Raw genomic sequence first — 24,290 nt, forward strand, 5'->3', positions numbered from 1 at the left:
TGAGTTTGACAGCTTGAAGTCTCTATCATCTAGCTGACATTTAGATTTACACTTTAGGGAATTAGAGAGAAACTAAAAAAAGCTGTCATAGAAAAACTGTCACATTTTGACATACTCGTAAAAATGGTTGCATTATTTCTGCATTCCTAATCATTTACAAATTTCTTTTGTTTCAGCTGTGTGGAGGTGGATGAAGATGACGCTCCAGATATCGACATATATCACTGTCCAAACTGTGAGAAGACTCATGGCAAATCCACCTGTAAGTAGCAGCCTCAGGGCAGATGTATTGACTTCACTGACTGATTGGTTTCTCTGTCTTTAAACAACAGTGAAAACATCCACCTCTGTGCTGTGACTGTTTCACTTCCTCTTGGCTTTCACTTGCAGCATTCTGTCATGTGATATGACTTTAAAAACAAAGAAAGCATGTAGTGTTTTGCTGTGTGATAATTCAGTCCCTTCCAGTGCTGAGTGTTTCTAACTGTTCGTCTTTCTCCTTTAGTGAAAAAGAAAAAGAACTGGAGCAAACATGACACGGGGCAAAGCACAGATATCAAAGCAGTTCAGAACGGCAGTCAGGTTTTCATAAAGGAGCTTCGCAGTCGGACGTTCCCAAGGTAACACTTAGTTGTAGGTCTGAGTGTTGACACTTCAGTTCTGATAAATTAGCTGTACAACCATCACTGACTCTAATGGTTTCATAGTATGTGATGAGAAGCAGTGACAATTAAACCCTCCATTTAATTGCAGTGATCTGACCTAACACTGAGTAATTAGAGCATATTTAATAAGCTCAATTAGAAGTAAATGAAATGCCTCCTCATATTGATTAGACCCTGTGATATTTGATTACAGGCTCTTAATTATTACCATCCTGTCAATATTATTCCTCATTTAAGTAATTATTCCACTAGGGGGCACTGTTTTATAATTTATACAAATCCCCTCAGATATTTTCACATGCTGCTGACAAAATCACATCTCATTTTATTTAATTTATTTTGGTCATGTTGTGTTTCAGTGCTGATGATGTAGTGGTGAAGCTCAGCGGCAGTCAGCTGGTCATGGATTACCTGGAGGAGAATGGATTCAATGAGCCCATCCTGGTCCAGAAGAAAGACGGCCTGGGCATGTCCATGCCCGCCCCCACCTTCTACATCAGTGATGTGGAGAACTATGTTGGTGAGGAACATGGTCCAGGGCTGAAAATGCTGCTGATGTTGTTACTCAACTTTACATTAATGCCACTGAAACTCTTTCTTTAAGCCTTATAACTTCACAACAGTTTCTGCTATTTTTGGTTTCCCTGTATTTTCTAAGCAAAAATGCATGAAGGATCTAAAGTGACTGGTTCAGGAAAACCTGGACTATCAGGAAATATGTTCTGCAAGGATATCAGATGAATGCATCAGAAGTTATATAATCAGAAAGACCAAGTAAAAGAACAAAATAAAACTTGAATCTCATAGAACTTTATAGAAATCACACCCAGATTAACAATAATAAAGCTTTTCACATCTGCGTTGGTTCTTTCAGGCCTGGACCTGTATCAAAAATCTTCTGGATGGAATAGGAGCCATCCATAGATTGGCAAAAAAGCTTCTGATCACAGTTTAATCCAGAATATGTCTTACATTTCCTGAGATATGGTAAACAGTGCATGCTTTACAGCTTAGGATGGTCAGTGAAGGGTTAACTGCTGCTGCCACCACTTGTATTGCTTCTCCACTACTATACTGCTATTGGCCCTTTATCACTGCAGTATTCAGTATTCAACATCAGTACAGTGGCTTCTCACTACTGGAATGAACAGTGGTGCTAAATATTTCATCTAACTGACATAAGTTGTATATCTCCTTCTCTGTTGCAACTAAGAGTCATATTTTTATTTTTTAACTGCTATCATTATGCTGTAACTATTACAGCTGTAATTACGCACTGAATCACTCTGCTTTCTACGACTGTGACTACCACTAATGATGTCACCAAGGCTGCAACTACTATTATTATGGCTCCTGTGATTATACCACCACTGCCCTCTGGCAAAAGGCTGCAGTTCATCAGTGCTGAAACCTCATGCTATGAGACCAATCTCCTCTTGACTCCGGTCTGCTTCATCATCAGGGCACTGATGCTGAGATTTTTTTCCTGAACAAAGAATGATGGCAGGATTTTGCACATTACATTGCCTTTTCTCATGTTTGCACTATTGCTTTATTTCTGTTCTTTCAAATTTATTATTATGCACCAGAACACAAATGCATATTGCTGGTATATGGAAAAACCTTCTTGGATTTTAGAGCTGGGTGACATGGTTAAAAAATGGAATCTCCAATATTTACACTTCAAACTTGATTTGTAATTTCATTTTTTTTTTTCAAATGAGAAAGAAACTACTCAAACAGGTTTCTTTCATTTTGATCAATAACACATAACAAAACTGAACAGAATTTTCAGGTGTAAATGTGAGCTGTAAACCTGTCTTTAAATGTTCAGTATGGAGCGCTTTTTGTATGAAACTCAGGCTCTGAGCATTTTATATCTGCTTTAGAAACAGACTGATAGTAATGCTAATGTCTCTCCGTGATAAATGTAAGTAAACAAGGCCGTCAGAAGATTATTGATGTTTTCTGTATTTGTATTTGATTGCTTGTCATCACTACGGCAGAATCAGTGCCAGATAAAAACATCGGCAAGCAGACCAAAACTACACTTAATTTCAGAGTGAATATGATTATTAATTCTGAGCAGGATATTTTTTTGTTTGAGGGGATGTTTAACTTGAGTTTGAAAACACTGGTTACACATATGCAATATATATATAAAAAACTTATTTTGTTTACAGGGGTGCCAGAAATAACATACAATTAAACTGAAGTTTTTACTTCCAGTGTTATTGCAGTTAAGTTTATCAAAAAATCTCAGTTTTCAAAATCTTTATTTTCCAAAATACTGATTTAATCTATCTATTGTCCAGCCTTTTTGGCTCTAAAGCAAGTCTGAGGCTGCAGACCTGCAACAAATCCTACTGTTTTCAGAACCCTATTTGTAATATGCATTATCTGTATGACTTCTATTACTGTATTTATAGTATGAATGATTTACTGGTGTACTGCTTTAATTAATACTTATGTTATGACCATTACATAGTTTATTAGGAGAGAGTTAGGGCTCAACAGTTATGTATTACTTGCAATTAAGGACCATAAGTAATGCACAAATAATTTTTAATTGCATGCTTTTTGGCCTTTGGGCATGCTTTTGTGTTGCAGCTGCAGTGTCTCCCTGCAGCCACGGTCAGTTCAGAGTCAGGTATAGGAGCATGCCAGTTGGGCACTTTGCCACATCAACCTTGGTCTTGCACTGCTCTGGCCCTGTTGATGGCCTTCATCCAGGCCTGCACCAGGCCCATGCCCCCTCATGACACATGTAGTAGGGACATTCAACTGGACTAGCCCACTGGGTCCTGGGTATCCAGTATGCAGTGAGCTGGATCAGGCCTGGGAAAGCACGCCATGCGCCCGTAAAAGCGCAACTGCTGTTCCTATATAGGGCAGTCAGCCTTTCCCATCCCTGCTCTCCTGAGCACATCAGTGTTAGACACACGATCTTGCCAACAATACCCAAAAACACGGAAATAAGAAGTGAAAACATTGACGTCCAGGCCTCACAAGAGTAAAATAAGACCGAAAGGGCCAAGGACCGAAAGATTCTGCCTTTCTGCAGCCATAGTGATGTAAAATAAGTCCACCACACCTCCTTAATGTCTCATTTTACTTAAAAAAGAAAAAAACTCGCAGACAGCTCACTGGACAATTCAGAAGTCACCTGCGATTTGTGTGATCAAATATTTCACTTCTTACTGTTCCCATGTTATAATCTTCGATCTGTCTTAAGTTCCTAATGTTCTTTAAAAATAAAAGCAGGCGAGTATCTAAACAGGAAGTCAAAATCCTTAAGACAGCACTAAAAAATTTAACAAATACAGTCTGAAATGCAAATAGCAGAATTTCAAAAATGCAAAAAAAAAAAAAGAGATCAATTGCAGTTAACTACAGAACTTCACAGATTAATACAGATTTTGAAAAGCCTAGTGATTAGGCCACACCCCATGTGTGTTGGCAGCCCGGGTTCGAGTCTGGCCTGTGGCTCTTTTACCACATCATTCCCCTTTCTCTCATCCCTCTGTTTGCCTCTATCCACTGCTTTATCTCTCTAATAAAGGTAAAAAGCCCCAAAATAAAATCTAAAAAAAACCCTAAAGCCTGACACTTTGAAATGATCTAACATAAAAAAAAAAGATGTAAACGTTTTGATTGTTTGGCAGCTAAGAACATCTATATATCCTCAAGAATATCTTTAAATGTACGAGAATGTCTTTATCCACAAGAACATTATTACATCTTTATATCGAAAGGACATCAGTATACTCAAGAATATCCCAAACTATATAGAATATCATTATTAGAGAATATCTTTGTATCACTAAGATAATCTTGTTTCCATTGAAATTTTAAGATTTAAATATAAGAATATCTTAATAAATATTGCAGACAACAATTAAATGAAATGTGGTTTTAAGAAATTAACACTAGGAACAAAAGCAGAGATCAATAAAATGTTTGCACTCCTTATAATGCATAAGCACTTTGTAGGTGATTCATGGAAAGGAACCACTATAATTTAAATCATGTAATATGTATACTTAAGTAAGTGATCTCTGGTCCATGTTATTCCCCATTGTAAAATAATCCATTGTTAAATATATGCATTTCATTCTTTCTTCAGTAGGGGGCGTTTTTGCTCTTTGCCTGTGCCCTGCTGCTCAGTGATGGGATCATTTGCCACATATGAACAGTTTTCCTCTGCAGACAATTTACTGTTTAAAACAAATGTTTGTTGGTTGTTAAATCCTCCTCCACCTTGTTTGATTGTGCCGTCTGTGTCTCTTGTTATTCTCTCAGGTCCTGATGTGGCCGTGGACGTTGTTGATGTCACCAAACAAACGGACAGCAAGATGAAGCTCAAAGAGTTTGTCGACTATTACTACAGCACAAACAGAAAGAAAGTGTTAAATGTCATCAACCTGGAGTTCTCTGACACAAGGTACATGCTCTTTTTCTGGTGAGATGTGGTTTCTAAAGAGTGTGGAAAACTCCTGGTACTAATTTTGTCTCTTGTGTTTTTCTGGGAAAGGATGAACAGTATAGTGGAGAGTCCACATATTGTGCGGCAGTTGTCTTGGGTAGAAAACTACTGGCCTGATGACGCTCTGCTGGGGAAGCCAAAAGTCACCAAATACTGTCTCATCTGTGTCAAAGACAGCTACACAGACTTCCATATTGAGTGCGGTGGCGCCTCCGTCTGGTACCACGTCCTAAAGGTCTGTCATGTTTAGACTGCTGTATACTAGTCATATTTGACGCCCTGGCAAAAATAAGCGTCAGACAGACACCCTCTGAAGTGATGTGAAATCAATTTAAGTGTTTTTCTTCTGTTTTTATGCTTTAGATACTTTGATGAGAAAAAATAATCCTTGACACGGATGACTGTTTCTTTTAAATTCAGGGAGAAAAGATCTTTTTCCTCATCAAACCCACCTCTGCCAACCTATCGCTGTACGAGCGCTGGAGGTCATCATCCAATCACAGCGAGATGTTCTTTGCAGACCAGGTGGACAAGTGTTACAAATGCATCCTGAAACAAGGACAGACCCTGTTCATCCCATCAGGTCAGAGCAGCTCTTACATCACTAATTAGAACTATGTTAAAGAGAGTAAGGTTTTATTTATGAGTGAACAATTATGTTTAAACGAACAATTTTCATTCGTGCTGAATTGTTTTTAAGTCAATAATATTCTAAAAAATGTGTAGCGACTGTAGTTGTAGCTATCATTACAGGTCAAGATCTGTCTAGACATAGAAAGCAATATTTCTTATTCTAGTGAAGTTTGCAAAGGTACAGATGTGCATGAAAAAATGGGATTCTGGAATATTCATAATTGGTTTAGGATCTTTAAAGAGGAGATCAATTTCCTAATATTTGGAACTTCATCATCACTGAAGTTAATTTTTATCAAAATACTTAACCTACTGTGATTGCAGCTTCCCATTTTACAGCATTTGTGTTGATGTAAATCAAATATCTCTGGGTTTTACACTGATGGCAGTTAAATGATTTGAAGAATTTAATTTTTAACTCTGCAAACATATTGGAAAAAAGCAATAAACACAAAAAATACTAACTTTATTAATTGAACAATAAAAATTTTACATTTTAGAATTATAATTATTATCATTAACAATAATAATCCCAGTAAATGTTATTTTATGTAATTATTTAATGTCATGTGAACGTTTAAAATCAGTTCATGACATTGCCATGGATGAAGAGAGAGGTCACAAATACAGGAAAATTTGAATCAAGTAGTCCTGTTTCTTTTACATTTCATCCCTGGTTGAACGTTTCATTTACAGCCATTTTTTTGATTGTTTTTACCTCAGGTTGGATCAATGCAATACTGACTCCCGTTGACTGTCTGGCGTTCTCCGGTCACTTTGTCCACAACCTGAGTGTTGAGATGCAGATGAGGTTTGTAAACCTGTTTAATTACACAGACACACATCCATCATGCAACCCACTGAAGGTCGTTGTCTAATTTGGGATGTTTATTTCTACTACGATGGCTGACAGTGCCCAAGAAAGTCTGGCTGCAGACCGGTTGTCTCACAAACTGTTCACCTGAGACACTGTATATCTCAGAAGGGAAAACAAAAATTAAACTTTTGAAATAAAATCAGATTAAACTTCCAATTAAGGGTTAGGGTCAAGGTTAAGGTAACAGTTTGGATATCAGAGGTTAAAAGTCAAAAACCTGACCTGCAAAACTGGATTATAAAGCATTAAATAAAGGAAAACCTCCATGAAATCATTCTAACACAGCAAGCATAGCTTACACAGCTCCGTTAGCTTTGTAAGCTACAAAGATAATGGAACTATGTAGCTAAACCTAAGCTCACAAAGAGGCTATGCATATATGTAACTAAGTCAGCTTAAGCTACATTGGCTAAAGCTCACACTGCTAAAGCTAACTTAGCTAAAGGAGCTGCATAGCTTATACACATTTTCTACATAGCTAAGTTCGCTTCAGGTACATTTGCTTATTCTCAGGTTGCCAAAGCTGACTAAGCTACATTGGCATATGTTGTAATGCTAATTACTTAGCTAGTGTGGCTATGTCAGCTTTAGCTAAAGCTAACAAAGCTAAAGCAAGCCACTGTTCAAGTGCTACGGCCTCCAAAACAGGTCTATAGATGATGTAACCCCAGATTAGAGCTTTCACCTTTTTCTCAGTTTTATTTTTGAAATGTTTAGTCTGTAATGTTTGCAATGTGCTCTGCCAGACTTTGTTCATAAATTAAGCTGAACTGAGAAAAAAATCTAAAACTGGAAATGCATTGTACCAGCAAATTACAGCATTACCTGTCCTTTCCTTTCAAGGGTCTCAGATAAATGGCCTGTTAGAGTGGCCATCAGAAATAACCAGTCTGCAGTCAGACCACTCTTGACAGGGCTGTCATAACTGGATTTGTTTAGGTCTTATAAAAAATTTTTGACGATGTCTGAGGTCGTATTTTGAAATCATATTGAGACACTATTTTAAACTTAGTTTAGGTTAACCTTTAGAAAGACAAAAAGACGGAGCTGAGGCCCATCTCAAGCCTTACAATAGACTGCCACAGCAGAGTGGCTTTCAGTTATTTCAGCCATGCCTCTAAGGCTGCAGATAAAAGTGACCCAAATCTGATTTAATTTACTTCTTATGTGACTCATATCTAATTTTTTTCTGACAATTTTAACAGCACAATTCGACTGTAGAGTGAACAGTTCAACAAAAACATCCGATCTGATCAAAAGACCAGAAGTGAGTTTTGAGGCCTGCAGTGAGAACGTAGCCTAGTTATGCATCACTAATACCTCTCTTATATCAGAAAATACATATTATGAAAAAGAAGCGCCCATTAGACATGAAATATTCCAGATGCTGGTTTATCTCAGTTGGTATAGTAGGTGTCCATATTCAGAGGCTAGAGTCCTTGAAGTACTGGTTGCAGGATCGATTGCTAGACCTTCCACAGCTCTCTCTACCCATATGTCCTGTCTCCCTCTATCCTGTGAAAATAAAGGCAAGAAGCTTTAAAAATTCTCACAAAAAAATGAACTATTCTTATCAAAGTTGTCATTTTGAACCAGGCTGTAAGCATGATTATATAAGTTGTATAAACAGGCGTTTTAATGTCTGCACTGCAGTGTTTTTGCACTTCCACATTGGCTTCATTTTTAAAATCGGAGACTTGTTTTTAGCTCACCAATCTAATTCTCAGTGTTTGTAAATTTTCATATAAATTGCACAGGTTGCTGCAGTAAATTTGTTGCTAATGCTTGACATTTTTAGTGAAAACATCTTGGTTATTCTTTTCAGGGCATATGAAATCGAGAAGCGGTTAAAGGTCAAAACTCTCACCCCCTTCCCCAACTTTGAGACGGCGTGCTGGTATGTGGGGCGACATCTGCTGGAGCGTTTCAAAGGTAAACTCCTCAATCAGTTGGATATATTTATAGATTTTCTCTAATATGTGCTTTGATACAGTAAACCTTGCTTTATTTAACTTTTCATTCCTGCAGAAGAATGCACGAGAGCAGAGAATACACAAACACTCTCAGAGATGCTTTTTTCCTGAGCTGCACATTCAGCGTGCGGCTGCATGTCTGCTGCACAGATGAGGAGCTGGATGCTCTAATATTATTTCAGTCATTAAATCGGTGAATCGCCGAGTTCACAGATGATTAGCTTCAAAAGGTTTGGCCCCACTAGAATCGCTTGCTCCATTACGATCGTGTGTTTAACTCTCCTCAGCTGGCTTGGGCCTATTGTTTATGTTTCCACCATTTTCTGTGTGTTGTGTGTGGTGCACACAACTTCTTACCCACAAGGCTTTGCCATTAATGTACCATAATTCTTTTTAACTTAGAGGTCGGCTCTTTGAGTGTAGGAAAAAGACTCACTTCACTGCTGCTGGTATTTTCTCTTCATGTTATTAATAATTTCCTGTTTTGGTTATAAATCGACTTCGGACAAAGATTTTCTGGCATTAAAGCCGGACCCTCCTCTCTGCAAAAGAAGGAGCGGCTGTGTTCAAAGAGCTTTTTTGAGAGGAAATAAAAGAGTAAGAATAAAAGCTGCAAACATAAGACTTACAACAGTGTTAGTGGTTGTTTCCCAGGAGTTAGGAGCAGTAGCATCAACCAGAAGCACCTTACACAAAACTCTGAACTGTTAAGTGTCTCTGTTCTGATTGCACAAGCTTCAACAGACCCACAGATCCGTGCAATGTTTTCTTAAGGTGACATGGTACTGCTAAAATGATAAGTCTTTTGTGTACTTCAATTAAATCTCTACTCCTTATGCTGAAGATGTGAAATCTTATTTAAGTTTTAGCGATGTCTGAAAGTTTAAAGTCCCGTTTGATTCAGTGATAACATTTCCATTTCATTTTCTGCAGGTTTACATAAAGCAAATAAGCAACCTGCCCCATATCTGGTACACGGTGCCAAAATCATCAATGGAGCCTTCAGAGCTTGGACTAAAAAACAGGTATGGAGACACATCAGGGAATGTGTGTCAGTTGTCCTAATATTGTAAGAAGTTTTTAAATGTTTTATTTGTTTGGCTGTGTTTATTTGTTGTGACAGGCCCTTTTGGAACATGAAGATGAGCTTCCAGAGAACATGAAACCATCCCAGCTGATCAAGGATCTTGCCAAAGAGATCAGACTGTCAGAGGTATTTGGATTTAATTTTGGCATTTCAGAGTTGACGTCATCTTTGATTTAGGCTTCTTCATGGAGATGTTTGACAGCTAGCTTCAGACAAAGTCCTTGAGTCTCTGAATATTCGAGGCTGCTAGTTTCTTAGGAGACCTGCGTTCTGTGGTTGTATTGAGATATAAAGAAAAATGTTCTGAGCTTTAACCCAGGTTGGGTTAGTTTTGAAGAACGTATGGCTGGAGACATTAATTGCTATCAAAGGATGGACACTCTAAATGCTAGCTTTAAAATTGAAATGTCAGCCATATAACTTTACAGCTCCTTTAAGCGTCCATGCAAATGTATTATAATGACCCATGAAACATTGAAAAGCATCCGCTGAACTCAGCTTCATTCATACAGCACCTTTTAAACATTAAAAAAGTCCAGAGAGCTTCACGAAGAAGAAACAAAGAGCTGAGTTTCAGTTTCTCCTCCCTGGCTGTCTGTCTGTTGATCCTAAAGAGAGAAGTAAACACTACAGGAACACTTTTGTACCTGCAGCTACACACTTCTTAACAGAACTAGCACACGATGATGCACTTTAACAGTAGGAGGATATTTATTATTGTAGAGAGGATATCATTAAAGTGCTTTAACATGACTTTGTTAATCAGCGATATTTGTTTCAAATTGTTTGTTTCATATATGTTATGTGTTTGATGTATTTTTTTGGTTGTGTCTTGAACTAAGAAAAGTATAACTGTTATTTATTGTTTTTATCTTGGAATGCCAAAACTCCTGTCTGTACAACAAGTTTACCTTTTGAGGTACAGCCTTGAAACTTGTGGTTAAAACAACACAGACTGATGGTTAAAGATGAAATCATTACAGTGTAAAAAATGTAGGTAATACAAATTTTAAAAGAATTATATCAAAAATATATATCAATAATAAACCTTTACGTACAGTTAAAAACATAAACATGTTTATGAAATAAATTAATATCAGTAATATAAGAATAAGACCATAAAAATATGACATAAAACTACTGTAATAACAGTGATAAGCTATGAAGTGATTGCAAACTGTTCCTAATGAAAAGCCAGTTTAATCCTTGTCTTCCCTGAGTTTTTGTTCTTGCTGTGTGTAAAGCACTTTTTAAACAACAGTTTTTAAAATGCTATATAAAAACATTATTATTATCTTAGTATTTTCCACCTCCCACCTATCCACAGGCCCAAAAGTGCCTTCCTTCACTAAATCCCTAAAATAAACAAAAATGTAAATAAAAATAAAAAACACACTCATCTATCACATTCTCTGTTAATATGCCATTTTTCAGCGTAAAGACGACTTCATTTAGTTTCTGGAAGACACTGGTATTTTTTTATCATACACCATCAGAATTATTTTATATGAAGTTTATTTATTTTTCTTTTTTTAATCATTATTGCTTAGAGGTACAATGTGCAATATTTAGCTTAGTAGCTTTCAGAAGAACAAATTTGGTAAAAATAAAACATATAATTTATAAAAAGGCTTATCTAAATCAGTGTTTAGTCTCCTGAATATAAACAATCACTCTATTTTTATTTACCTGGAATAGTCCTTTGTTATACATAGGGAGGGTCCCCTCTGTGAACGCCGTCCTTTTGGATTTTTGCGTCATGCATGTTTCTACAGTACAACAGAAGGGACCAAATAAAAGACTCTTTTGTCTTAATTCCACTGATTTTCACTGTTACACAAGAAGTGAGCAATGCAGTCTAGAATCTGACCATTAAATGTGGCTAATATTCCCACTTTTACACACTGCACCTTTAATTTACTGCATCACCATTTAGCATGATTTTTGTTTGCAAGAGACACATATAAAGCCAAAAAAGTGTCATTGACAACTGCAGAAACTGGCTTTGAATGCATCTTTAAAGGGAACTTTCAAACGTTAATGCTCATCTTCTCCCATTTGCTAACCACTTCCAACCACATTAGATGAGAATAAAATAAGATAATAGATTCTAGGAAAATCATGAAGAACATTAAGATAGGGTGAGTCATATTGGATCATGAGACAGTAGAAAGTTTAAAAATCAGTCTTTATTTCTCCTTCTAAACACACAAAGAGTAGCTTCTGTATTACATCTTAAGCTGTTGCACAGTTTTGCTCTTTTTTCTCTAATCAAAGGAAAAAGCAAATGACCCACAGGACTGAGATACACCACTTCTGCTGCTGCAACAAAAGCAATCATGCTTACATTTAGTATAAACACCTACTGCAGTTTTTGTTGGACAAATAGGGAATATGAAAAAGTGCTGCAAGAGAAATTCATATAATTCCAACCCTCATACTGCCATACCTTTGAAATTCAAGTAACAAAATAGGAGAGTGGGGGCTGAAGTGCTGTAACGGCTTACGCTGGGAAGTGCACTTCTGCTGTTGTAAGCAGATACGCTGGGTCACATCATTTTGCCACTGCGCCCTGTATTAGAAATACACCCTGCACATTTGTGCAGGGCTGCTGTTCAGGTTTCTCATGGTTAGAAACGTATGTGGAACTGTGTCCTGTCCTGAGATTTTTGTCCAACTTGCTCCTTCATTCAGCTTGTGTTTCACCTTTCTGCCTGTGTAGATTGCAGCCATAGGCACACAAATGAAGGGATTGCTGGTTTGGAAGTTTTGGATTGCGTTTATGCGTCGGGTTCATAGATGGCCCAGCAACTTTTGGAACTTCAGACAAACATAGTAAGGTTGTAGGGCTGAAATCACTGGAGTTTCCCCACAAGAAACAAGGGAGGGGGTCAGGAGTCCTTCAACAGAAGGAAAAATCCAGTAAAAACTGGAATGTGGGCAGGTATGCCTACTGCCATAGATCAACGCAGCTCTAATTACATTTTAAAAATATCTGCTTTCTTTCAGAATGCAACAAAAGCCATTAAAAGTGAGCCCAACATTAAGGTACCAGTGGAGGAACCCCCATCTACCCACTCTGAGCCTGAAGAGCCCGTCTCCCCGGCCCATGTCCCCTCGCCAAGCAGAGAGAAAGCCAGAAAGAAAGCTTCCAAACCCCCGAAACCTCCAAAACCCCCTAAACCTCCGAAGATGCCCAAAGCCCCCAAACCTCCAAAAGTACCCAAGGTGAAAGAAGAAGGAAAGAAGAAAGCCAAGAAAGCAAAAGAGTCATCACCACCTCCAAAACCCTCTAGCTTGGCAGCTCTTCAGTCTCATGCAAAAGACATCCTGAGTAAAATGGACCAGCCAAAAAAGACCAAGGTGAGAAGACATCACAGATCTGATATTGTGTAAAAATGTTTGGCTCATGCATCTAGTTTTACTCCTTCACCAATGAATTCTGTCCTTTTTCAGGCTGTTAAGAACGTCCTGAGTATGACAGAGAAGGAAATATCAAAGCAGAATAACGTGGAAAAGTTTGAAATCAGAGAGCAGAATAAAAACAAGACAGAAGCAAAATGGAAATATAAGGTAAGCCCATTTCATCTGAGAAAATATGCCATGGTTGGAAAGAACAGCTCTAAAGTCCAAGATATATAGAAAAGAAGCCTGTTATAGAGTTAAAGATGCCCCGTGTCCTGAAGAGAAAAGGAGCTGTTTGAAATGTGAGCAGCTGAACTGAAGAGTAAACGTTTCATGAGTGATTTGGACACATTCATGCAATCAGGAAAAAATAAAGACTCAGGCCTTAGTAACACATTTTTGTCTGTAATTGTTTAGAGCTGCTGAAGAAACATTCATCCCTTCCCTGTTTACTTAATGGAATAATGCCATGTCCAGTGTACTCACTTAAGTATTTACATGTGCTCCTCAGTTTTTAAAAAGCCTGTTGTATCATTAATAATGAACAACAGGAGTCAGCTTTTTATAGAAAACGTGTGATTTTGTTGATCATGACACATGTAAGGGCTTCAGTTTCATGGAAAATTCAAAGCCAAACTGTTGGGGGATGTTTGCTGAGACTCCAAGGATCTTCATCCCTTTGTATCAGGAGCAAACATTTGCAGATGGAGCAGAGACCCACTGAGATGTTTACCAAGGTCACAGGAGACCACGTTAAGATTTCTGCTGAATCATGTATATAAAAGTTCACAGCTCCTCTGTGCAGGGAGGAAGGCGTTTAAGCCCAAAGCATATGTTACCGTTAATGAACAAGAAATGCTTAAAACAATGTGAAATGCCAGTTTCAGGTTACAGGCCGGCATCACATGCCTTTAATTTAGGAGCCGAGGAGTGAATTTTTGAAAACGTATATTCTTGAGTTTCAGTTAATTCACACTGTCTGCTCCGTGGTGATTTACATGGCAGTCAGGATGCATTCCTCTGAGCAGATTTGGTTTTGCTGAAATGGGGTCAGAAGTGAAAAGGTTTTTTTTTCCCTATAATGTGCCATTTTCAATCTTTTTTACCTTTACCTTTCCTATGATGTTTTTACAGACTGTTGATTGGATCAGATGGCTTGAAGTTGTGGCATCAGAAAATAGAAGTTTCTAGGGTTGCAGATTGTTATAACTATTCGATGCCAGTTTCAGTGAGTTTCGTTTAATAAGGGCTGATCACAGCATCAGAGATATGACAACAATAGTTTGAATTTCTCTATTAGTTTGGGAGAAACAAAAAGGACATGGAGCCATGTAGATTTGTTGTATATCACTTTACTTGAGTATTTACATTACCTGAAATATTTCAGACTTTTCAAATACAGAGAAATTCTTAATTCTTATAGCTGTAACAGTCTGTGTCTTGTATTGTCACTACGGCTGACAGAACATCTTTATGGCGTGAGGTGGGACAACTGGATTTTACACTAAAAAAAAAAGAATATTTGGATGGACTTAAAAAATTAGTTCCTGTTGTAGCACAGGATCAAATAAAGCTTTCCCAACTCAAATTAACTACACAGTTCCTTTGAGTCAAATGCATTTTCTTCTAAGTTATAATAAATACATTTTCTTTGTACATTTATGCTTGGTTAACTTTTTTAAGTTAAACTACACTGAAAACTTTCCTACACTTAAAAATTTCAGTTTATAGCCAAATCAGAACAAGTTGTTCAATTATATGTTTCTTATAAGCTGCTTATTCTCCATCCTCTGCATTTTCCTTGGTTTCTATCACACACTTTCTTCCTGAACATTTATGCCACTCAAGATAGGCCAACTAACTGACAGGTGTACACTGCACCAGGATGTCCCCTTCCATCATTATCAGTGTACCATGCATTGTTTACTGAGATTGCTTTCCACAGGTGGGATATCTCTTACTGAGTGGGTAACTTTACTCATGGTGCAAAGGTATCTTATGCACAAAGGCATTCTAGAAAAACTCTGCAGATTAAGGCATGATTGACAAGTTAAAAAAAATACTTAAAGTTAACAAATACTGTTCACTTGAAACTAAAAATTTGTTCTATTAATTTAGAAAAATAGAGATGAAATGGCTGTTTTGGATTTTTATGATAACACAGCTCCATATTTTTTACAAACTTTAACTGTTCAGTCTTACAGTCACAGACTGAAAGGTGAAAGGCAATTGATTGTGAAATCGGCTTACAGAGAGTTCAGTGCATCTTCCTTGATATGTTTAAGTTGGTCCCCACAGGTGGGACTTCTCTAACAGAGTCAGTAACTTCACTCATGGTGTGCCTCTTGTCTTAAGGCACACCTCATGTACACGGTCGGCCCGGGTTCGAAACTGGCACTTTCCTGTATCTCTCCCCTTCCTCTCTCTTCCATTTCCAATTCTGTCCACGGTCTTCCTCTGTCAATAAATAAATAAAGGCATAGAAAGCCCAAAAATAAATATAAAAAAAAAATGTCTAATGCACAAAGACATTCTGCAGCAAACACCCAGGCAACCCTGATGCCCTTTACCTAAGCTCATAGTTCTACGTTAAAGAAGCAACTTACAATTTCAAGTCAAAACAGTCCAAAAAAGTACACAATATTACATGCAAAATATAACATTACTTAAACAAACACTCAAATACACTTTTTAGATTGTATATTAAAGGTTGATGCATAAAGAGTAAAGTGCTGCAGGAGGCTGCCATTCTGTTGCTGTATTTCATTCATATTTTGTGCTGCTTACTTGTGATGGACCAAGATGATTCTCTACCATCAGCTGCATCCTTCATTGAAGCGTCCCCTATGCCCATGTTGCAGAACTCCATACACCACCACCATAATGTTGTGGCCCATCTAGACATTCCCAGGTCGAGTAGAATGGTGCCGCTCATTTCTGCCCTCCTAAGTTGTTTACTTGTTATTTTAAACTGAGGACTTGATTCAGTAGAAAAAAAAAAAAAAACACTCTTTAAGTTTTACAGAACAGTAAACCATCATCTTTGTATCATGGATGAATTTTGCTTAATGAGGGTGAAGTGCTTTGAAAAGTGGACTACCTGGTTAATGCTGCATGCTACTTGTAAAGCATTTTAGAAAGAAAAGCCACTTTATGACTTTTCTCATTAAATAAAAATTTTCTTAAAACAAAAAAAAGTGATTTAATGTTAGGTACATTCACCATACAGAATGCTTTTTTTACTAAAAGGAGTCTTAAGTTAAAAAAGAGAAGTAAGCGATGAAGGTGGGCAGAGCTGAGAAATGCATCTCTTACTGTTGTTTTGAGTTAGAGCCCCCTGGTGGTGTAATTTATACACTGTGCTTTAAAGAGTACACTGTCACAAATTTGTTTTCCCTTCGACAGGATATCAACAATTTTGGTTATCTCATTTTAAACATGAGACAAGAATGGAACAGTACATATTGTAGTTTAATTTAATAACATGAAAATAAAATAAAATACAATGCATTCAAAAGGTATTTCTTTTCCAATCTTGTTATGTTGTAGTCTGATACTAGAGTGGAAAAATATAAATTTTCTTCTAATTAATCTACACCCAATACCCCATCATGATGACGTGAGAACAGAATTTTAGGAATATTTGCAAATTTATTAAAAATGAAAAACTGAATTATCACATTGACAGAAGTATTCAGACCCCAAAATACTAAAAAAATTCTCTTAGGTGCCTCCCATTTATCTTGATCTTTGTTGAGAAGTTTCTACACCTTGATTGGAGTCTACCTGTGGTAAAAAGACTGATTCGACTTTATTATTTTAAATTTTGTGAAATAAACTTCACAATTTACTATTAACTCATCTTTAATAACCACTCATTCAAGACAAAAAATTTACTGATAATTTGTTTTAGTTTTTCATGTAATTTTGAACCGGGGGCTTAAAAAGCATAACATAGAAGCAAAAATGCATCACAGTGGCTCATTACTTTGCCTACTGGAATAAAAATGTTTTAGATATTAAACATGAAATATCTATTTAGAACATCAGCTTTAGATAATAGTTCAAAATGCTGCTGACACCAGAGTTGATAAAACTTTTGTCAAAATCAGCCTTTTTAAAATGTTTCTCCAGTTTCTCTTGTAACTTTACTTGACACTGTGTCTCTTTGAACTTTACAGAACAGTAAACCAGATTCTCTGCTGAAAATGGAGGAAGAGTGCAAGTTTGACAGAATTCCTCTGTCAGGCAATAAGGACCGATTCAGCTTTACTATGTCTCACAAGAAAATGCTTGGGTATGTATGGCGTGGCTGATTGTAGTATAAACGCTTCAGAAGTCTTTGGAGAGGAGAGCATGTTAGCCTGCTTCTCATGTGGTGTTTTATGATGATTATAGAGCTATGTGGCTATCAGCCGCGTATCCATTAGAGATAATTCAAGGACTTCTCACTGTGAGTGCCTGGCTGAGCCCTCTATCACTCCCTTACTCTCCTGTGGTTTCCTTTTCAGCTCCAAGGCGCTGAAACCACAGACCAACTCAAGTGTTTTTGGATCATTACAAAACCTAAAGGAGGACAAAACCAAGCCAGTGAGAGACGAGTACGAGTACGTCTCAGACGAGGGGGAGCTGAAGATAGATGAGTTCCCCATCAGACGGAAAAAGAACACCGTCAAGAGAGATCAGTCCTGTGAGTATTAGGGATTTATTTCATACAGTTTGTTTTAAAAATCAGCCAGAATAACTTTTATTGACTTAAAAATACAACATCATAAGCAGCATGAGTTTGAAAGCGGTTAGGAATGTTTGGCCAGATAATTAGATTTCCTATTCTTTGGAAAAATCACATCCAGACCCATGAATTCTCTGAGTAACTTTGACATTTGTAGAGCTGTTGTGTTCAATGACAGCTGATATTCCTGGTTAAAATCATAACAGGGTGATCATAGATTTGTAGTGTTAAATAAGGCCTGTGACATCATTCTCCTACATAACTAGAAGCATAAGCTACTTCCTTTTTTGGGTTTACTGTTGCTCAGTTATTACACATTGTGTTTATCATTTCCATGCACAGGCAGTAGATTAAACAGATATGATTGTTTTTGGTTGATATTAAAACAATAATAGCTGACCACATAAACATTAAAAAGAAGATGGCCCCAGAGGTCCTGGCAATCAGCAGATCACTAAAAATCCTAATCAACAAAATTTAATCTACATAATTCATTTCATATGAACAAAACTGATCCTAGCATCAGGTACAAGTATCCTCTGAAAGCAGTAATTCAGTAAATCCTGTATAATAGCATTTTTGCCCTCTTTACAATAATTACATCTAGAGATGAACAGATTATGTTTTAGCTGTAACTAAATGATGAATAAGCAAAAAATGTCATCCTCAGTTTATAAATAAATGTATTTGTATTTTTCACATTTTTTGGGGGAGGTTGGGAGAAATACACGTCAATACTAATGATGATGATTCATTTTCTTGTAGTTTTGTCAGACATCAGAGAACCAATTCAACCAGCCAAGAAACCAAAGTTCCAGCCCATGATGACCAAGGTACATGCGACATAACACCCTTGACTTAAAATGTTACTTAATGCTGAATTGAACCATTTAGTTACTTGACAAGAAGTTCCTGGGACTAAAAGTTCTGGGTACTTTTGGTTCAAAAGCACTTTCTACTACACTTCTGTGCTGTGAAAAAGTATTTGCCTCCTTTCTGATTTCTGATGTTTTTGCATATTTATCACACTTAACTGTTTCTGATCATTTCACAAAGACACCCCAAGTGAATAAAAACTGCAGTGTCTGAATGATTATATAATTTCTTAAGGGGGAGAAAAATCCAAACCTATCTGGCCATGTGTGGAAAAGTAATTGCCCCCTGAACCTAATAACTGGTTGTGCCACCCTTGGCAGCAATAACTGAAATTTTGGCCCACTCTTCTTCACAGGATTGTTTTAACTCAGCCATATTGGAGGGTTTTCCAGCATGAACTGCCTGTTTAAGGTCACACCACAACATATCAAGTTGATTTAAGTCCGGACTTTGACTTGGACACTCCAAAACCTTAATTTTGTTTTTCTTGAGCCATTCAGAGGTGGACTTGGTGGTATTTTTCGGGTCCTTGTCCTGCTTCATAACCCAAGAGCACTTGAGCTTGAGGGCACAAAATGATGGCCAGACGTTGGCCTTCAGGATTTTCTGGTAGACAGCAGAATTCATTGTTCCATCAATCACAGCAAGTGGTCCAGGTCCTGAAGCAGCAAAGCAGCCCCAGACCATCACCCTGCCACCACCATGTTTGACTGTTGGCATGATGTTCTTTTTATCAAATGCTGTGTTATTTTTATGCCAGATGTAACGGGCCGCACACCTTCCAAAAAAGTTCAACTTTTGTCTCATCAGTCCACAGAATATTTCTCCAAAAGTCTTGGGGATCATCAAGATGTTTCTTGGCAAATGTGAGATGAGCCTTTGGGTTCTTTAAGTGTAACATTTAAATACAATAAATATGCAAAAATATCTGAAATCAGAAAGAGGGAAAATATTTTTTCACAGCACTGTATATGGACAAAAGTATTCAGGCGCTTGACCACTACACAAACAGTGACTGTATGGACATTGTATTCGACCTTGATATGGAGTTGCCTCCCTTTTGCTGCTATAACAGCCTCCACTCTTCTTAGAAGGCTGTACACAAGATTTTTGTGAGAATTATTGCCCATTCATTCTGTATAGCATTCATGAGACCAGGCACTAATGTCATAGTCCAGTGACGTTCTTCCACACTGAACTCATCAAACCATGACTTTATAGTTCTTGCTTAGTCATGGTGGAATAGTAAAGGGCCTTCTTCAAACTGTTGCCCTAAAGTAGGAAGCATAGCATTATCCAAGATGTCCTGCTGCACTGACGCATTAAGTTTGCCCTTCACTGGAGATAAGGTGCTGAGCCCAAACCCTGAGAAACAGCCCCATACCATCATGCATGTGGAATGTCCAGCAGGGATGGAATTTCATGAACTGTCTTATTGCAATGGCGGCATCCATCATCATACCATGTTTGAAGTCAGTGAGCTCCTAACAACAACCCATTTACGATCACAAATGGTGACTGCATGGCTAGGTGTTTTATTTTATACACCTGTGACAACAGGTCTGATTGAATCACTTGATTAATGAACAGGTGTGGCCAAATACTTTTGTCCATACAGTGTATATACTCTTCTTAGCGCTGTAGAGTGCTGAACTGGGAAGAAAACTGGTATTTTTAGGTGTGAGATTGCCCTTTACCCCTGGCCAAACACAACATAACACTGTTCCTCCAGTCTCTCTGCTAAGTCATTCCTCCAAATTACATTGAATTGGAGAAGAAAAGGCCAAAGACAAATGAAATGATGTGTTTTCACCCTTTTGCTGACTCAGGAAAATGCCCTGTATACCTGATTACCAATCCAGTCCATTCCTTGCACACTGATGAGAGTAGCTGTGGCATAAACAAAGACTTTAAAGTAAAGGGTTTTTTTACCAGATGGTAATTCATTTACAAATAAAATGCCAAAAAATGTCTGTGGAGACACTATTTTATTAAAATCGTAATGCTGCTAAGACTGGAATATGAAAGTTGGGTAATTTTGCCCAGAATCCAGATTCCAAAGGGTCACAGTCTCTTGTTTTTGGTAATTCTATTCAGTGTGTACTTACTTGGGTAATTCAAATGAAACAACTAAGACCCACAGAGAGGTCTGCATTTCAGCCTGTTGAGTCTACATTAGTTTTTCCTTTGCAAAGTTTCAGAGGGGGTTCTTAGTTGTCCACACTTTTTTCTTTTCCCACATTTTTCAGGTCCAAGTTATGTAACATAAAATTAGAAATCAGTCATTAGAAATAAATAGATGGCATGTATGGATGGGAACAGCTCAAATATGTGGAATTAAATTCATATAAATTGTAGCACAGCCATATTCCTCTTTACTGTGTCTCTAATGTCTCTTTTCCACTGTGTTTCCTTCTCTCCTACCAAAGAGTGTGGACTCATCAGATGAAGAGACTCTGCACATAGACACCGATGCCAAGCCTGAGGTCAAAAGTCGTAACTCTAAGGTGAAGAAAAAGGGCGGCAGTGCAGCGGGAATTCTTGACCTGCTGCAGGCGAGCAAGCAAGTGGGTGGGATCGACTACGGCACCAACAGGTAGACTGACCTCCCTGACGTCTTTGTTTCCTGCTTCCTCACTCCATTTCCCTCAACACCAATTGAACTTTTACATATAAACACATTTCAATACATGTACAGCATTACACTCTAAATGGCTCCCACTGGACCTCTTGTCTTCACGGTACACGGATTTTAAGACTTTTGCTCCTTAATGGGGCAGCTCAATGACAAACAAATGGCCGGCTCAATGATGAAATAATTGGATGAAAACGATTAATTTTATAACTTTGCTTGGAGCTGAAAAATTAGTCAGCAACTGAAGCAACAGTTTACGTAAAATCTGTCAGCAGTTTGTGTTAAGTCAATGTTTGTTTCATCCTGCCTTAATCTATCAAACCATGTTTGGCTCCAGGCTCTTCCCTTTGCCTGTTGCTATTTGCTGTTTTGTTCGGCTCTTGATGGTCTATTTCCACCACACTGAAAGCTACAAATGAGCACTGAAAGAAAGAAAGAAAACATTTGCAGAAATATGGTAATTTCTCAAATTGTTTTGGTGCTTTGAAGAAGAAGCTGTGTGGGCGGGGGGAATTAAGGGACCACCGTTTTACAGTCACTTTGCTCATCATAAGGCAGTTTTTAACTGAGCTGTTAAAAGGTGTGTGCAAATTTGTAGCTGATTCTTAAAGTAATTACATTCCCACTGAGTATATTAAGGCTTCACTTTATCCAGATTTAGTTAAGGCTTTCAATTTTGCAGCTCTTGTATGATAACAATGGTTAACAGCACAACTGATGAAATCTTCATTGACTACCAAGCCTTGTCATTGATTTCTCTCACTCTTTTCCCCTGCCGGTGTGCCGACTGCTGTGTAATGGCTGTGTTGTTGTGTATTTTTATTGACGTACTTACAGTCAGCCACCTGCATCTCCCAGTACACAGGAGGCCATTCAGGGCATGCTGTCCATGGCCAACCTGTCGTCTTCAGACAGCTTGCAGCAGCCGTGGAGCAACAGCCAGTCCAAAAACAATGGCCAATCGAAGAGCAACTCGCACAGCACACAGGGTGGCAAAAAGTCCAGCGGAGGAGGAGGCGGAGGCAGCAACAACAGCAAGCGGCCCACAAAACGGCTCCCGAAGAAACCCAGGAAGAGCAGCAGTATTGAAAGTCTGGACTACGATGACGAGCAAGATCACATGGATGCATGCTTCAAAGACTCGGATTATGGTAAGCTGACTTGTGTACTTGTCTGTTTCATTTACAGTGCCTATGAAAAGTATTCATTCCTTGGATGTTGTACCACTTTATTTGTTTAATAAATCAATCACTGTCAGTATAAATTGGCTTTTTTGACAAACAAATAAAAACAATCCTATTTAATGTCAGAGGTCCAGTTAATCAGTGCTAGTAGTCTCACAATTAGTGAAAATTTTGATCACCTGAGTGCAGTGAAAGTGTCTTAAGTGATTGTAGTATAAAGACACCTGTGTGTGGAAGGTCCAGTCACTGGTTAATCAGTATTCCTGGCTACTGTTCCACCATAAAGACAAAAGAACACTCCAAGCTTCTCAGAGAAAAGGTTATTAAAAAGTATAAGTCAGGGGGTGGGTACCAAAAAAAACAAGACATTAATCATCCCCCAGAGTTCAATTCAATCCATCATCAAGAAATTGAAGGAATATGACACATGGATGAATCTGACTACATCAGGCCATCCTCACAAAATGAGTGACCACGCAAGAAGGAGACTAGTGAGAGAGGCTACCAAGACACCTATGACTGCTCTGAAGGAGTTAGAAGCTGCAGCAGCTGAGATGGGAGAGACTCTGCAGACAACAACTGTTGCTCTGTTTGTTCACCAGCCAAAATTTTATGGGAGAGTGGCAAAGAATAAGCCATTGTTGATGAATACTCATATTGAATCTCAACTGGAGTTTTCCAAAGGGCATCTGAGGACACTGGATTGGAAGAAAGTTCTTTGCTCTGATGAGATTAAAATGGTGCTTTTTTTGGCCATCAGACAAGACACTTGGTTTGACACCTAACACTGCACATCACCAAAAACACATCATCCCCACTGTGAAGCACAGTGGTGGCAGCATCACTCTGTGGGGATGTTTCTCAGCAACCAGCCCTGCAAGGCTTGTAAAGGTAGAGGGTAAAATTAAGGCTACAAAATATAGGAAAATCCTGGAGGACAATCTTATTTAGTCTGAAAGGCTTGGGAAAAAATATATTTTCCAACAAGACAATGACCAGAGGCACACAGCCAAAGCTGCACAGAAATGGTTTGAAGACAACAAGGTGAATGTTCTGGAGTGTCCAAGTCAAAGCCCAGACCTCAATCCAATAGAGAATTTGTGGCTGGAGCAACCTGACAGAGCTTGAGCAGTTTTGCAAAGAAGAATGGAGTAAAATTATAGTGTCCAGATGTGCAAGCCTGATTGAAACCTATCCACACAGACTCAGTGGTGGGATTGCAGCCAAAGGTGCATCTATTAAATATTGACTTTAGGGAGTGAATATTTATGCAGTCACTTATTGTACCTTACATGTTTTATTTAATTGACATTACTTTATAGAAAACCAATAAAAAGGGGAAATATCCAAGGGGCTGAATACTTCTTTTGGTGCTAAAAAAGTAAAAACGCAGCAGATGAGCTTACAGGGGTCAGGCCAGAGTCACAGGGTTATTTTCTGAACAAATGAATGAGAAAATAATTATCTGCCATGCCTGGTTCTTACTGCTGTTAACAGGTGCTGTTAAAAACACATTGACTGCTGATGGATCAACATGTGGGTCTTTAATTCTAAATTAGGCCTGGAACTTTTCATTAGAAGTAGATGATATGGTTTGTGTTTATTTTTCGTGCAGCGCTCCCAAATTCGCCCTTTCGTGTTGTTCCAGTTTGTAATTTTTTCCTCTGAAACATTTTCCTTGTGAACCCCGTCCAAACACATCTGTGTGGACCCTCCCAGCTTGTTAATAAGACATTA

General features: G+C 38.0%; 1 protein-coding gene across 2 annotated transcripts in view; it reads left to right on the forward strand.

Moving 5' to 3' along the window:
- The window catches only part of phf2 (PHD finger protein 2), a 56,441-nt gene that overhangs the window by 26,226 nt on the left and 5,925 nt on the right, over positions 1 to 24,290 (forward strand). Inside the window, exons 2-18 of one of the 2 annotated variants that reach the window (XM_041782870.1) lie at positions 177 to 262; positions 506 to 620; positions 1,025 to 1,185; positions 4,968 to 5,109; positions 5,200 to 5,386; positions 5,572 to 5,734; positions 6,508 to 6,595; positions 8,487 to 8,593; positions 9,568 to 9,659; positions 9,758 to 9,847; positions 12,731 to 13,084; positions 13,178 to 13,294; positions 17,308 to 17,423; positions 17,638 to 17,816; positions 18,624 to 18,691; positions 21,164 to 21,330; positions 22,207 to 22,520. In XM_041782870.1, coding sequence (XP_041638804.1) covers positions 177 to 262; positions 506 to 620; positions 1,025 to 1,185; positions 4,968 to 5,109; positions 5,200 to 5,386; positions 5,572 to 5,734; positions 6,508 to 6,595; positions 8,487 to 8,593; positions 9,568 to 9,659; positions 9,758 to 9,847; positions 12,731 to 13,084; positions 13,178 to 13,294; positions 17,308 to 17,423; positions 17,638 to 17,816; positions 18,624 to 18,691; positions 21,164 to 21,330; positions 22,207 to 22,520 — 2,546 coding nt within the window. The remainder of the gene's footprint in view (positions 1 to 176; positions 263 to 505; positions 621 to 1,024; positions 1,186 to 4,967; positions 5,110 to 5,199; positions 5,387 to 5,571; positions 5,735 to 6,507; positions 6,596 to 8,486; positions 8,594 to 9,567; positions 9,660 to 9,757; positions 9,848 to 12,730; positions 13,085 to 13,177; positions 13,295 to 17,307; positions 17,424 to 17,637; positions 17,817 to 18,623; positions 18,692 to 21,163; positions 21,331 to 22,206; positions 22,521 to 24,290) is intronic. The other variant, XM_041782871.1, reaches the window with a different exon arrangement.

This window comes from Cheilinus undulatus, linkage group 3, assembly GCF_018320785.1.
Source record: "Cheilinus undulatus linkage group 3, ASM1832078v1, whole genome shotgun sequence".
NCBI classification, from domain to species: Eukaryota; Metazoa; Chordata; class Actinopteri; order Labriformes; family Labridae; genus Cheilinus; species Cheilinus undulatus.